Source organism: Poecilia latipinna, unplaced genomic scaffold (assembly GCF_001443285.1).
Source record: "Poecilia latipinna isolate Pla-1442-1.1 unplaced genomic scaffold, P_latipinna-1.0 Scaffold72, whole genome shotgun sequence".
In the NCBI taxonomy this organism is placed as follows: domain Eukaryota; kingdom Metazoa; phylum Chordata; class Actinopteri; order Cyprinodontiformes; family Poeciliidae; genus Poecilia; species Poecilia latipinna.
In genome coordinates this window covers 254,526-270,261 of record NW_015112688.1, presented here as the reverse complement: position 1 = coordinate 270,261, position 15,736 = coordinate 254,526, and the positions used below count along the sequence as shown (strand labels likewise).

General features: G+C 41.8%; 1 protein-coding gene across 1 annotated transcript; it reads left to right on the top strand.

The window, feature by feature from the left end:
- The first annotated feature begins 1,220 nt into the window (after positions 1 to 1,220).
- On the top strand, positions 1,221 to 14,943 carry meis3 (myeloid ecotropic viral integration site 3). Its single transcript, XM_015016013.1, has 12 exons — positions 1,221 to 1,324; positions 5,421 to 5,560; positions 5,801 to 5,978; positions 6,089 to 6,139; positions 6,221 to 6,271; positions 7,442 to 7,591; positions 7,675 to 7,783; positions 8,652 to 8,797; positions 9,467 to 9,543; positions 11,453 to 11,511; positions 11,610 to 11,696; positions 13,811 to 14,943. Exons 1-12 carry the CDS (start codon positions 1,313 to 1,315, stop codon positions 14,008 to 14,010), a joined length of 1,260 nt encoding a protein of 419 aa, XP_014871499.1. The 5' UTR covers positions 1,221 to 1,312; the 3' UTR covers positions 14,011 to 14,943.
- The last annotated feature ends 793 nt before the right edge of the window (positions 14,944 to 15,736 follow it).

Genomic DNA, 15,736 nt, shown 5'->3' with positions numbered 1-15,736 from the left:
CTGTGTTAATGTTTTGATGCAGGTGGAATATCAGCATAGATCAAGTCATGAGATCAACATGTGAAATATCGGAATTACATCTATAAAATCATACACACACACACACACACACACACACACACACATATATATATATATATATATATATATATATATATATATATATATATATATATATATATATATATATATATATATATATATATATATATATATGTGTGTGTGTGTGTGTGAAACAATAGGGAGACGTAATAAGGGGTAAACACTGTGGCTGTTCTTCGCTGGGTTTTTGTGTGTGTGATAGTAGGGAGGGAGCGGTGGGGAGGTGGACTAGAGGGAGGGATGGGTTGGGGAGGAGGGCGGGGGGAAAGAGATCCCGTCGCGTTTTGACCCCCAGAAACCTTCCCGCAACCCGCCCTGCCACCACCAGTGTCACTCCTCCTCCTCCTCCTCTTCTTCTTCTTCTTCTTCTTCTTCTTCTTCATCCTCCTCCTCCTCCGCCTCTCATCCTCTTTCTCTCCTCTTGAGGGTGAAAACACAATCGCTCATTCCGGGCCGTGACATTTTCCAGCTTGTCGCCGTATGCTGCTGCGCGGACAGCGAGCGCAGAGAGCCAAAAAGCAGGAGAGAGCAGGGGGGGGAGGACGCCTCTAAGAGAAGCACCGAGCATCATCCCTCAGCCATCCGGAGCGAGAGGCGCACCAAGCGGAGGCGAGGCGCTGCAGGAAGCCGCTGCTCCCCTGCCACCTCCCCGGAATCCCACACCGGACACGGCCCGAACCGGACTGGATATTTACGTCTCGGTGGGACATTTCACGGTTTTCTACCGGAGCTCCGTAGGCTTCCTACTCGCCAAGCAGTAGCATTAAATAGGCAGCGGGAATCAGTTAAAGCCTTTATTACCTTTGGGCGCATTATGAACCATTAGGCTTTACACAGGCGGTCATCAGCCGCCCGTATAAAACCTCCAGTGCCATCATTATGTTGTAACATAAAACGCGATGGACAGGGAGTAAACACAGCGGCTCTCCGCTCACTTAATGTTTGTGTTGACTCCTTGCGGGCTGTTCTGTCTCCGTGTTGATCGTGCTCACAACTTAATTACTGATTCGTTTATGAAGAAGAAGAAGAGGAAGAAGAAGAAGAAGAAGAAGAAGAAGAAGAAGAAGAAGAAAAAATAAAATAAATAAAAGCAAATGCACTCTGATTTCCAGGAGCCCGGAGACAGAGAGGAAGGGAGGGGGGAAGGATCGCTGGAGCACAGCCGAGCAGCGCATCAACCTCTCCGGTGTAGGTCTGGCTGTCGAGTCGCATGGAGAAAAGGGTAGGTCTGATCGGCTTCTTTATTAGTTTATCTGAGAAGGTGTGGGTAGGAACAGTCTGATCGGGTTTAAAGCATCAAAACCGGAGCACATGGCTGGGAGGTTTGTTTGCAGTGGACAGCCGCCACAAAAAACACACAAGGCCCAGTAAAGACCGGTGGGCTGGAAGTGACATGCATCAGCTTATGCTTAGTGGGGAAACACCGTAAGAGGAGTGTTTATTACTTTATGCACGGAAGCATGATCGCAAACCTCCAAAATGAGCCAACACATTTCATTCTCAAGCACTTTTAAAATCACTTTTAGCCATAAACATCAATTCAATGGCTATAATGGATGAGGCAACTTGAAATAAAAGGCCCTGATTTCAGGCTGTTTGATGCCAGTCAGTTAAGGGTTAGAGAGTTGGTCATTAAGAGGCAGGGCAGAGCAGAGGAGATACAGCTCTTCAGCTCGGTATGTAGGTCAGTTTTTTTGCTACACTGATTCAGAGGCTCGGTGGTGGTGGAGGAGGAGGAGGAGGAGGAGGAGGAACGGGCCGAGGCTGAAGGGGCAGCAGGCGGACTGAGCTCCTCTTACTGAGAACAGAGCAATTAGAGGATGTAGAGTGTGCAGACAGAAAACCACAGCCGTGAAAACAGGCCGGAATTTGAAAAAGTAGACGTGAACACACACTGAATCTAAAACGACTGACAAGACTACTTTTCAGCGCTTTGCCTCCTGCAAACAAGAAACCTGGTAAAATACCTGGCTTGTGATGAAGGTACAACGTGTTCGTGAAGTAATAAACATTTCTTTAGCTGCTCCATCAAGGAGATGTGGAAACATTTTACCTGTGAGTCACAGCTGAGATGAGTAAAGGTCCTCAGAGTTAAGGCTCAAATATTTCTACCTACTTTCTCAGCCATAAGTCATCTGATAGTTGTTAAGTTTTACTAAGCTGATAAATGATTCATAAAACCACCAATATAAACATAGCAACCTTCCTGTTCTCTGCTGGGCACACGATGAAAACAACTGAAGCAACAACTTCAGTGAAAGTTTGATTTAAAAGTCTAAAAGTGTTGTCTGCAGTCAATGTTGTGAGACTTTACCCAAGATTAAAAATGCATTTAGAAACTAATATTTGTTTATTTTTTTTTATAATTTTGATTTATAATATTGAATACAGTACAAAAATCAATTTTTATAGTGCATGCGTGATATTTAAAACTAAAGACTGAGATTTTAACAAGGCCAGCTAATTCAGGAACACAAGTCTTCAGTTTGTTGTAGGAATAAAAATGCATCTAGCCATACTGGATTAATCTTATTTGGGTAAATGGCCTTGACTCCATGGATAAAACGCTGCGTAAAATCTTGTTTGGAGGCGCTCCAGTCTGCAACAGGTTCCGTTGTGTGGGCTCCCTGTGAAATACTTTACAGTTTATTAAGAATGTCTTAATTTCTAACGTGCTTATTACATACATGTAGCTTAAATTCATAGATTTTAATAATCAGCATGATTTATAACTCCAAAAATATTTACGTGAAAATGTTTTCCCTTCATCCCGAAGCTTTCACGAGTTAGGTTTCAATTTATTCCAAAGTTTTTGGCTTTTAAAAAAAAATCTTTAGCTTATTAAACAGGGATTGAAATGTCAATTTCTACACTTAAGTATGTTATAAATTTAGGTGAAAATCTTGAAATATACTCCAACGATTTCTGCGTGTGAAATAAACATCAAATAATTTATTTTAAAAACTGAGTCACATGTCTTCCGACTAACTGATTTTTACTGAACTATTTCCTGTTAAGAACTATGTGTCATTTATTAGCTCAGCCCCTCTTTCATTAAACGCGACATTAAGCCGAGCACTGAGACGCATATTTGCGTTATTCTCTAGCAGACGCTCTGATCCCGATGTCGTTACAGCAGCTGACGCAGCCTCATCAAGCCTAATTTGCTTTTAATAACTTTTCCATTGAAAACAGCACAGTTGTTAACCAGTTTCGTTGTTTGATTTTTTTTTTTTTTTATATACATACAAATTCCTGTAATTCAGCGTCTGAGCTCGCGCGCTTTGATCTTCCTGGCGCACGGAAACCCGAGCCGCTCCGTGCGTAAAAGGAGACGCGCAATCTGATAGCGGTGATTGTTTTAATAGCCGACCACCATAAAAACGAGAAGGTGTCCCGGGACTGGGCCTCAGAGCAGGTGCTTTCTGTGACCATATGGGGCCCCGAACCATTTAGGACAGACGTAGGGTTCAGCAGAAGGCTAGCAGGGAAGCAGTGCGTGGATGTGGAGGGGGAGGATTTTAGTTCAGTTTTAAAAAAGACAGAAAATAGCTTTCATATGTTTAGTGTAACTTTTGTTTCACCAGAGGTTGTACAGTATATACATGGAGTCAAAATTAGCAGAAATCGGACACTTTGGGTCAGAATGTCCTTGTCTCTGAGCTTTGTTGAAACATTTAATGGCTTCAAACAGGTCAGCGGCTGTAGAGAAGCCGTCTTTTTGAGCCTCATATTTCGGCTGTAAGCCGCTGCAATATTCTTCCTCTAGACTCCACAGAAGAAAGCCAGAGTCAGCACACCGTGGCTTGGTTAAAACAACAGAGAAGTGAAAGGTGTGCGTTTGAGTTGTCCGCCCGTGATCCCAGCCGTCCTGTGGGACTGTGACCTGTGTCCCTTTAATCCATCAGAAAGAGAAACAGAAGCAGATCTGCTGACCTGAGCACAGACATGCAGGAGCAGCGAACAGGCTCAGATTAGCTCCATAACACACTCAGACTGATGTGTTTATTCATGAAATGTGCGCCCTGACGGGCTGCTGCTGAGTGTGTGTTTTCCTTATGAATTTGTCTGAGCCATGTGCCTGAGAGCATGCCATATGTGCATCTGATTCATTGTGTCATGGTTTTTGCTTGTGTGTGAGCAGGCCCCATGCGAGGGTCTCGCAGTCGGGTCATGAGGGATGTCTCAGCACGGCTCCGTCTGGTTTAGATTTTAGGAAGGAGTTCGTAAAGTTTGCTGCCACAGACAATTGTTGAAGGAAATCTATAAACAGCTAGTTTGCAGTGTGCCTTGTAGGGGACACAGCGGTGGAGGAAGGTCCTCTCCTCAGAGAAGACCTAATTTGGACTTCTCTGCCTACATGCATAGCAGAGCGTGTGGCAGAAAACTAACACTGTACATCACCCTGAACCCACCATCCCTAAAAGATGGCGAAGTCTTCAGCAGAGACAGGGAAGCCGCTCCAAGCGAAAGCCAAGATAGATGGAGCAAAATCACACATCTGTCCTGGAAGAAAACCTGTGAGAGGCTGCAAAAAAGCCGAGGCTACCACCCATTTATATGTTAAAATGTCCCAGTCAAAGTTCAGACCTAAATCCAAAGGAGAATCTGTTCAAGATATTAAATTTGCTGTTCATGGATGCTTCCTCATCCAGTCTGACTGAACTTGAGGTATTTCGCAAAGAAGAGTGAAGAAACCATTCAGAAAAGTTGGTGGAGACATGCCACAAAAAAACTTTCTGCTGTAAATGTAGCAAAAGGTTGACTAGCAAATAACAGAATATTAACGTCTAAAGTCACTTTGCAGTAAATATGGAAAGGAAATGGAAATAACAATGTGTTATTCTGTGTTTAGCTAAGCCAGGAGTCTGCAGCCTCACAGCCTAATGCTTATAAGCATAGTTATGATAATAAATTCAGGTTTCAGCAGTTTATTGTTTTCTTCATTGAATAATTTCATTTAATTTCCACTAAAGAACGACTCAATATTCGATGTGTTGCAGGACATGAAAAATGGGTAAACTTGGACACAAAGAACAGCATTGCAAGCAACATAAAAGGCAGTGGCAACAGTTAATTTTTGATCAAACCACAGCTCAAAGTCCCTCCAGAGGCACACACACACACACACACAAAAGCTCCTAAATTATAAAATCACATCATGTTTACCAACGGTACAGCAGTCCAGTAAGCCGTGAAGCTCTGGTCCCCCTGACAGATCGGTCACATAATAAAATAACGGTGAGATTTCGTGTCACACGGCCGCAGATGTTGAGTGTGTCTCACTCTTTCTGTCTCTCCGTCTAATTGTGTTTCAGTATGAAGAGCTGGTGCACTACTCAGGGTCGGAGGGCATGCCGGTGGGGGGCTACGGGGACGACGTCAGGGCGCTTCCTCCGCCGCAGTACGGCCCCGCCATCCCTGACTCCCTTAAACACCACAAGGACCAGATCTATGGGTAGGAGGATTTATGTGACCCTGCAGCAGGCTGACATGCAGTGTGTATTTACAGTGCATGCTAAATGTGAAAATACGTGTGAAGTGTTTACAGCTGTCTGCTTCATACATGCTGTGGTCTACAGTTTGTGTATCGTGTTCTGTATCATGTGTTCTCTATACCAACTGTTACGGTGTTTATGTCCAGTATGTTAACTGTTTATGTTCATGTGTGTGTGTGTGTGTGTGTGTGTGTGGGCAGTCACCCACTCTTTCCACTGCTGGCCTTAGTGTTTGAGAAGTGTGAGCTGGCCACCTGCTCCCCTCGGGACTCCTCCTCCTCCCTCTCAGCCACCTCCCACCTCCCCGGCATGGCCAACCACAGCGACGTCTGCTCCTCCGAGTCCTTCAACGACGACATCGCCGCCTTCGCCAAGCAGGTGGGTGAGCACCGACCAGGAAGCAGGGGAACAGCAAAGCGTTTTTTTTTTTTTTTTGTTTTGTTTGTTGTTGAAGCATTTTGTGCTGAGATCCTGAACGTGCGTTGCAGATTCGCTCCGAGAAGCCGATTTTTTCTTCCAATCCTGAGCTGGACAACTTGGTATGACTCATGAACTGACAGCTCACTAGAATTTAAAATGCACTTTGTGAGAGACGTTAACATGATAATCCTCTCCAACAGATGATCCAGGCCATACAGGTTCTTCGCTTTCATTTACTGGAGCTAGAGAAGGTTGGTTCAAATCCCAGCATGTTGTTATTAAAATGTGCTAATTTATCTCAGATGTTAAACAGCTCTTTAGTTTCATTCTGTGTAAATATATTTATGTTTAGCTTGAACTGTTGGATTTGCATTTCCAATTCATTATTCGGTCTATGAACTCATCAACAAACATTACTCTTTGAAATTTGAGGAAGATGTCTGGTGTTTGTTTTTTTGCTGATACTGATTTTAGCTAATTTCCCTTAGAATTTAGCCGTGTTGAACATTTCTCTTTCTCACCTTCCTGCCCTGAGCAGCCATTACTTTTTTATGTAATAAAACTGAAGTGATTTTCTGTAAAACAAAGTTTGGGGGTGAAGAGATAATAGAATTGCCGCTCTGAATCGTCTTTAGCATCTCGTCTAGTTCTCATTGTGGTTAGCATAATTAAACGTAAACATGAGTCTCCGTGTGTATTTTCAATAAAAGTGAAAAACCTGAAGTTTCCAAACTTTGCAGATTTTCTGAGAGGCTCTTGTTGAAAGCTCAAAATGATAAAACAGAGAGACTTTGCTTTGACATACTCAGCATATCCCTTGCACATGCAGAAGCTGATTCTAAATATGTATTCCTTTTCTAGTTTGAGGAAATGCCACCAAGGTGAGTGGGAGGAAGTGTCTCCTTGAAAACTTGACGACTGTTTCTTGAAAAGTCGTGTAAAAAACAAAGAAAGCTTAAAAAAAATCAGAGCTTGAGGAACAAAGATGACCATCAAACTCTCGCTTGGAGAACAGCTGACGTGCTTCTCTAGAAATTATATATCTTGTATTTCTTTGTTAGTGTTGTTGTTGTTGTTGTTAGCACAACCTGTTAGCGCTTACAAATTTTACGTTGAAAAAAAATCCCAATTTTGAAATTTTAGAGCCAATTTACCTAAAAGTCTGCTGATTTCTTGCCGCATCTCAGAAATGAAAACAGCAGGTCAGACATCTAAGATAACCAGACATCTGGTTAAATGTGGATCGGTTATTCTCTAGTAAATGTGCTTACATGGCCATCAAGGAGAGAAAATAAAGCAAAGAACATACATCAGAAAATGTTAATATCTTAAAACTGAAAGGCAAAATTCTTTTGGTAAAACTTTCAGCGCATCATTGCAAACTGATGCCGACCATAACAAGACATAATTTGTTTCTGAAGGTGCACGACCTGTGTGATAACTTCTGCCATCGCTACATCACCTGCCTGAAGGGAAAGATGCCCACTGACCTGGTGCTGGATGAGCGGGAGGGAGGCTCCAAGTCCGACATGGAGGACTTTGGCGGCTCCTGCACCAGTTTGTCAGAACAGGTGAGACACCCAGTCATTTTTATAGTCCCTTGCAGCAGTTTCTGCCCAGCATTCTCTCCTCCATCCTTTTCCCTGCGCTGCAGAATGCATCGTGGTTACGGGAGCCAGATGAATGTGCCACTACGCCTCTAGGAACACCAGGCACCTGTGGGCTGCCCTCACACAGCACAGGGGACAACTGCAGCGACGCAGGTTTGCACACATGTTCACACGAGTTCTGGTGGAAAATACAGCAAACGAAGATGTGACCAAATGTTTGGCAAATGTCTGACACAGCCAGTAAGTCTTGTAAATTGTTTGATGTTCTTCACTTGTATAGCAAATTTCAGCCTCTATGGTCGTACAAAAGTCTGATTCGGACAAATAGTCATCAATGACAAAGGAGCTGCTGTTGGATAAAACTCATAAATCTGACATCCCCTGAACCACAAGAACACACAAATACATAAAAAAAAGCACAATATTTTAAAAGTTACATTCTGCAGCTTTAACAAAAGATACTTTAATATGACAAATGGGCCTCATATGAATGAATTGATATGAATGTACGTGTCAGTTCTGCAGGCAGTGGGTGCCAATCAGACGACTTTTTAAGTCGTGCCATGAAAACAAAATCCTCTATGCAGCTTTGGAAACAATTAAGAGCCCACTTTACTGAACCCCATTGAAAACCTCATGATTATTCCACCAAATATTGATTTCTGAACTCTTCCTGTGTTAAAACATTAGTATTGTTGTTTCTAAATTAATATGAACTTGTTTTCTTTGCTTTATTTGAGGTCTGAAAGCGCTGCATCTTTTTCATTATTTTGACCATTTCTCATTTTCTGCAAATAAATACTAAAATTCTTACTTGGAATTTGGGAGACATGTTGTCAGTAGTTCATAGAGTTAAAGAACAATGTTCATTTTACTCAAAAATATACATATAAAGAGTAGAATCAGATAAACTGATCATTTTGCAGCGGCCTCTTCAATTTTTCCAGAGCTGTATATCAGCTGGACGTGTATGAATACGTCTGTTTGCTAGCATGCAATGACGTCAAGGTCGCTCTTGCAGGAGATGGCCTCGATGGGGGAGTGGCCTCCCCCAGCACGGGGGAGGAGGACGAGAGTGACCGGGACAGGAGGAACAACAAGAAGAGGGGCATCTTCCCCAAAGTGGCCACAAACATCATGAGAGCGTGGCTCTTCCAGCACCTGTCGGTGAGCTTCCCGTTTTCCTTTTTCGATCACATATTGTCAAAATTATCCATTACATTTGAAATGCATTTGTTAGGGCCACCCTTGCAGACATATAGGCGAAGAAAGACGGCTTGTGTACAGTGGTGGGAGAATGATTACTGCGCAGAGGATTTACTGTGGGAAAAACGTCATGGCGAGGATAGACAATGAAGGGAAGCGAATGTGCGATGGAGGTCAATTAAATTAAATGAAAAACTGGGGGATTAAGTGATTATGTGAATATGCTCATATTAGAAGTGATAGAAATGGAGTGTGTAATTGTTGGTAAGGTGGTTAGATTAGTAATTAGCTACTAAATGAGGCAGGTCAAATGTTGCTTCACTCCAATTATTGCAGTATGTGTCTGTGTGCGCGGTGGAAAGGGAAAAAGAGACAGAGTTAGCGGGCTTAGTGAGGCTTTAAATGTGAGAGCAGACGGGAATTTAGATGAAGGGTCTTCAGAATCCACACTGAGAGTTCACACACATTATTTCAGTCTGGGTTTAAGGTGAGGCTTCATGTTTCTCTGGGAGGATTCTCCCATCAGTCGTCTCACTGCTGCCAGCAACACACGTCAGGGCCTGGCTTTGATTTGCTTAACTTTCCACTCTCCTTCCGTGTGTGTGTGTGTGTGTGTGTGTGTGTTTACAGCACCCGTACCCGTCGGAGGAGCAGAAGAAGCAGCTGTCGCAGGACACGGGGCTGACCATCTTACAGGTCAACAACTGGTCAGTGCTCTGCTCGATCAATACACTAATCCCAGCCCCGCGGCTTTCCGATAATCAGTTAAACTCTCTTGTTTAAGAGGAAATGATGAATTTTCTTCGCCTTGCGTAAGCATTCAGACAAGCTGAACTTCTTCACAACTTGCTAAATTACAATTACAGTGTAATTTATTGGGTTTTTTTTTATGTGAGGGATCAACACAAAGTAGTGTATAATTGTAAGGTGGAAGGAGAATTAAACACGGTTATTAAATTATTTTGCAAATAAAAAGTGTGGTTTTGCATTTATGGTCAACCCCTGTATATCACTTAAATAAAGTGGATTGTATCCAGAAAACATAAACATAACAAAATGGCATAACTCGGTATAAATCCAGGTTTGTTGGAGAACATTAGTGAACAAAAAGCATCATGTAAACAAGCAGGAAGAAAGCTGTGGAGATGTTTAAAATAAGGTTTAACGTCTCACAGATGAGAGATGCTATTTATTTTTTATTTATTTAATTTTTAAGCAGTTAAAAAAAAAAGGAGAAAAAGAAAACAGGCCTCACTCAGCATAATTGTTTTACAGCAGGTTTCTGTTCTGGGGAACATGAAAAACACACAGATATCCAACATCACATCACCACCATTTTTAAGATTAGGTTTAGTCATCAGAGCAGAAAGAGCTACATAAATGGCACCATGAAAAGTTCAAAAATACAATTTAATACAACTTGCCAAACTTCATTTAGAAAATCAAAGCATTTAAAGCATGTTCAGTCCATCATCTGAAAATGGAAAGAGTGTGGAATAACTACGAGCTTTACACCTAAGAAAATGTTAAAAGTATTTCTGCTGGTATCTGTGCACATCACCAGCCAATATTATTGTTTAAATCATATTAATCTGGCAGTCAAAGTCCAGATCTGAATCCAACTGAGAAAGACTTGAAAACTGATGTTCACAGACGTTTTCTAGCCAATTTCACTGAGATTTAACTATTTAACAAAGAAAAACAGGGCAGATTCTCGATCTCTAAATAAGCAAAGCTGTTAGAGAAGCTGTAGCTGCAAAATGCATGAAACACATTTTAATTTATTTAGCAAAACATGTTGAAACTCGGATCATTTTCCATCTTATTCATAATTTTGCACTTTGACGTAAAATCCCAAATAAAATACATCCCATTATAAGCTGATGTGAAAAGTTCAGGGGGTATGAATAATTTACAGTCGATACAAAGTGTTTTATTATGTTCACATTTAGTGTCAATAAAAAAAAGGTCACAGCTTTACAAGATTTTCACAAAGATCATTATAATCTAGTTCACTGGAGCATAGTTAATGACGCCGAGAAAAACGTACTGCAAAGCATTTTTTCCCCTCAAGCTGCAGTCCAGTGAAATCCTGTTGCTCATAAAACGAAACTACGGATCAATATCCAATAATCAGATTATTTACTGCTTCTCAGTTTCCATTTCACGGCCGCAGACTTAAACGTAGTTCTGCTTTCCAGAAAGCTTTTCCCAAGTGGTTCCTTTTCTGTGTGTAAGAATTTTTTATTCTGTTTCACGCCGATAAAAAGGATTTCCTTCATGTTGTAGCTTACATGTTTTTAGGTGTACCTTCGCCACAGCAGCAGCACACAAAGTGAGCAGATCAATGCAGATCAATCAATTATCACAGGGCGGATCAATACGCTTTCTGCCCTAACGTTGATTTACTCTGCTCTCTGAAAGGGTTAAGTGCTTGTAAAAGGGAAAAGGTTAATAGTCTCCCTCTTTGCCTTTTTCTCCATTAACGGTTGACCTTGTCCATCTCTCTCCCTCCCTCCCTCTCTCTCTCTCTCTCTCTCTCTCTCTCTCTCTCTCTCTTTCTCTTTCTTTCTCTCTCTCTCCACATCCTGTCTTCACGTCTCTTGCTTCGTCCAGGTTCATCAACGCCCGGAGGAGAATAGTTCAGCCAATGATTGATCAGTCAAACCGCTCAGGTCAGTGTTCAGCCAGTCTTTGTGTATATATGTGATGTGTCTGAGTGTGTATTTGTGTCTGAAGGTGTGTGTGTGTGTGTGTGTGTGGGGTCTCCCAGGTCAGGGTGGTCCCTACAGTCCAGAGGGAGCTGCACTGGGAGGCTACGGCCTCGACGGACAGGCCCATCTGGGGCTTCGGACGACAGGTACGGCCAGCTGATTCAACCCCGCTTTTATCTACACGTAGTTTAACACGTAAATATGAGAGTCACACACTTACTTTTAGACCCTTTAGTTTAATGTGACTCAGACACCATGCTGCCGCTGAAAATATTCACCAGAGCGCTGACCGTGGGATTATGTGCTGCTGAAAATAGTCCCTGACAGATGCACATTTTACTGCCGTTTTCTCAGCGATATCTGAGAAAACATTTTCTTTTACTTAAAGTTAAAAATATTCGTCTTCTTCAATTTTGGCCCCACTTACAGCTGTTAAGATCACATACCACAGCCTAGTTATAAAAAAAAAAACTGAAGATATTTTGGATATTAGATCGTAGGTGGCAAATTGCCTCCTTTTTTATTCTTTGTGTGAGTAATCAGGTGTAAACAGCTGCCCAATGCAGATGGGATACAGACAAAACAGCATTTATATAAATCACTGATGTTTGTCGTAAAGGGGGGTGGAGATATTATGTAAAATTCACTTTTTCTTAGCTTTTTTTCATGCGATGTTCCCTCATCAAAAACATACCTGGAGTGTTGCTTTTATTCTTTCATGCATGTTTTAGAAAGCTGTGAATCTCCAATGGCAACCATTCGGGTTACCTCAACAACGGCTCTCAGAAGAGCACCGGTGATGAGCTCATCATACGAACAACTTCTCAGTCTGAGAAGCATTGTTTTCTCAGATTAAGCAGAAGCTTCTTAAAGAGACAGAGGCCCAATTTCAAATGACAGAATCAAACTTCTTTTAAGTCATATTTGACATATACAGCTTTTTATAACAACTGAAGGTAACATAGTTCCTTTATTGTGCTATAAAATGGCACAATGTGTCTGGAAAAAAGTCCAGCTTGGACTCTAAGTCTCCAAGTAAAGTTGGTAGCTCAACCAACACTTTAATTCTCGTAACAATAAGAACAAAAAGCATCTTCACTGACATTCCGAATCCGTTCTAAATCAACAAAAGAGTCTCTACCTTTTTTATCGGGTTATCTGTGAGACGTATGACTCCACAGTTTCTCAGCAGAGGTCTGGGAATCCTCAGCTTGGGTGAACTCCGTAGGTTAGCTGCACTGTAAGTCTTCGGCTAGAATGTTGACAGAGATTGAACCTTGAACCTGACAGAAATCTTGGTCTTCATCTGCATGTGGACCCTCCTGGCATCCATGGTCCTCTCTGAGGTCCAGCAGGGTGAAACGCAACGACCTCACACATAAATCTATGTGTGAATTTTACAACAGGTGGAGTGAATACTTTTTTTCAGGCTATCCAAAGTGTCAACGCGCCACTGCTTTCTAAAACTGTTAGCTTCAGCTATCAGGACCAGCTGATCTTCACTTGTACTACATAAAGACAATATTTTTCCTGCTGGCATCTACTGTAACTAAGATACAAACTGCTTATGACATTTTAACATAACCTCGCTTCAAAAATCCTGAACTGTTCTGAAAAATAAATTCGGCAATAGTTTATTTGAGTGTCAAATAAAGCCTTCTCGGGTTTATTTACAAGACATAAATACATCTAGGATGTCAAAATAGACACCAAAACAAAATATTGTAAAACATTAACAAATTAAATTCCATAATAAAAATGTACTATAAAGGATACAAAATCCTCTTTTCTGTTGCAAAACACGTTGAATAAATGTTGCTGAAACAAACATCTCTTGATTAAATAGCCAAGATATAAATTAGCACATTTCAGCTGTAAGCCAGTTTAAAGTAAACTATAATCGTTTATGAAGCATAAATAAACATTACTTTTGGTCAAACGCCATCATCAAAGTCATCAACCAAATATATATCAAATATATTGATCAATTTTCCAGTTATTATTAATCAAAGGCAACTCTAAAGAAACTCAGTGTTTCGGCTGTTTTTCAGTTTTCTGGAACTTTGATCTTTTCATGTTTAACTTCACAAACAGTTTGAAAGACATCCTTCATTTGGATGCAAGTTCTGACTTTGGGTTTCCTGCAAATGTCCTTCTACTGCTGATCTTTACACATCTTGGTTATATTGAAAGATATGATGACTCAGGTGTTCATCATGCAGTTCTAAATCTTACATATATTTCTTTTACTTTCCACCAGGTCTACCAGGAATGTCCTCTCTTCAGGGCGAGTACCCCGCCGCTCTGCTGTCCCAGCCTGGCTACCCCCCCCACCCAGGAACGTCCCTCCACTCGTACCCCGGCCCGCACCCCCACCCCGCCATGCTGCTCCACCCGCCGCCGCATGCACACCCCGCGGAGCCGCTCATCGCCCAAGGACTGGACATACACGCACACTAGCTGTCTGGGGGAGCAGAGCGTGTGTGTGTGTGTGTGTGTAAAAGAGTTACTGTATGAATGTGAGTGTGTGGAGTGTGTGTGTAATGGCTGATCCAGTACCCTATTTAAAGACAAACTGCTCCAAAAGTTTACATTCCTCACTGAGAGACACTGACCTTAATGTAGCTGATCGACTGACAAAAACACACACACACACGTAAACATTTCACCGACACACTCCTGAGTCTAGACCCACAGGTTTAAGCCATACCTCTCTGAGTAGAAGTGCTTCCTCCCCTTCAAATGTCTCCACTGTGTCCTGTGGGTGAGACACATGCTTTAAACTACACTTCCCATCATGCCTCCTGAACCACAGGATGACCGGCTCAGAAACACAACCACCTGGATGTTACTGGACAGGACTCGATCCTACGAGCCAAACCTTCCTCACAGCCGCCCCGTCTTCCTGCACACACTGACTGTCAAAACCACACACACACACATACACACACTTTATTTAAAGCTTTCTTTTTAGTTTTTTTTATATTTTTATATTTATGTGTGCCACTCCAGGCAGATGCAGCTTCATGTGAGCTTGTTGAAATGTTAGTGCTCTTCCTCAGCATGAAGCTAAACACTCTGAATGACTTCCAGTCTGCCTCGCTCTCGCACCACTGACCTCCTTAAGGCGCCAGCAGCCGTCCGTTAGCTTTCCTCCAACTCACTGATAGACGAAGCAACAGACACGACACAGAAAGCCATTCTAACACACACCTACATACACACACACACACACACACATATACAGAAGGACTTCTGCAAGCATTTCTAGTCCACCGTTAACTGTCACAGCTGTGTGAGAGGGAAGCTGCAGCCAAAGGACTCTTCAGACATTTGGCTCCTTCTCCGCTCTTGCTTGGACCGCTGAAGAATTTCTGAATGATGATGATGATGGTGAAAAAAAAAAAAACTTAAAGTATTAAAATGTTTTTTGTAAGCCTTGTCACTTGTCATCTGTTTGTTTGATATGATCGGTTTAGCTGGTGAAAATAGTGAGCCTTATGTTTTTGAATGAAATTATATTTCAACCTTCTGATCAGTCACTGCAGCTCCAGATGTTCTCCGGGAAGGAAATGTGCAAAAACTCACTTTCAGAGTCCAAAACGACTGCAGACAGAACAAATATCAGGCTGAGAGTTCAAGAGAATAAATTATTACCGTGGCTTTTATGTTTTTTTCTGTCTTTTCCCTTGTAAACAGAATTTTTAAACAAAAATCTCCATAACCTCAATGTACATTTCAAGAAAAATAGGAAAAATTCATTACTTTATATATGTAATGTAATTTGATTGGGATTCCAATACAATCCTACTTCAGACTCATCCCCATTTGAATAGCAGGTAGACACAATTAGCCAATCACATGGCAGCAACTCTGGATGTGATGCTAAGTATCAGGAAATGGGATTTGCTGAAAGTGGCTTTCAGGGCACAGTGGTTAGTGTCAGACAGACTCATATTCAGGAACTGCTGATCTACTGGGATGTGTCACAAAATGTGAAAAGTTGCAGATGTGTGTGTAGCGTCAAAAATCACAGAACAGGAAAAGAAACAGCATAAAGGAGCTCCTTCACAACATCATGTTTATGACTGCATCAGAGATCGGTAATATTTCTTACTCTTTCACCTTGTGGATATTTTTGCTCAGAAACTACAAATGTCAGCATCCAGAGTACAAAAAAAAAAAA

Coding starts and splice junctions, on each gene's coding strand:
- meis3 (XM_015016013.1), top strand. Junction 7,592..7,674: donor GCACCAGTTTGTCAGAACAG/GTGAGACACCCA, acceptor CCTGCGCTGCAG/AATGCATCGTGGTTACGGGA. Junction 9,544..11,452: donor ATCTTACAGGTCAACAACTG/GTCAGTGCTCTG, acceptor TGCTTCGTCCAG/GTTCATCAACGCCCGGAGGA.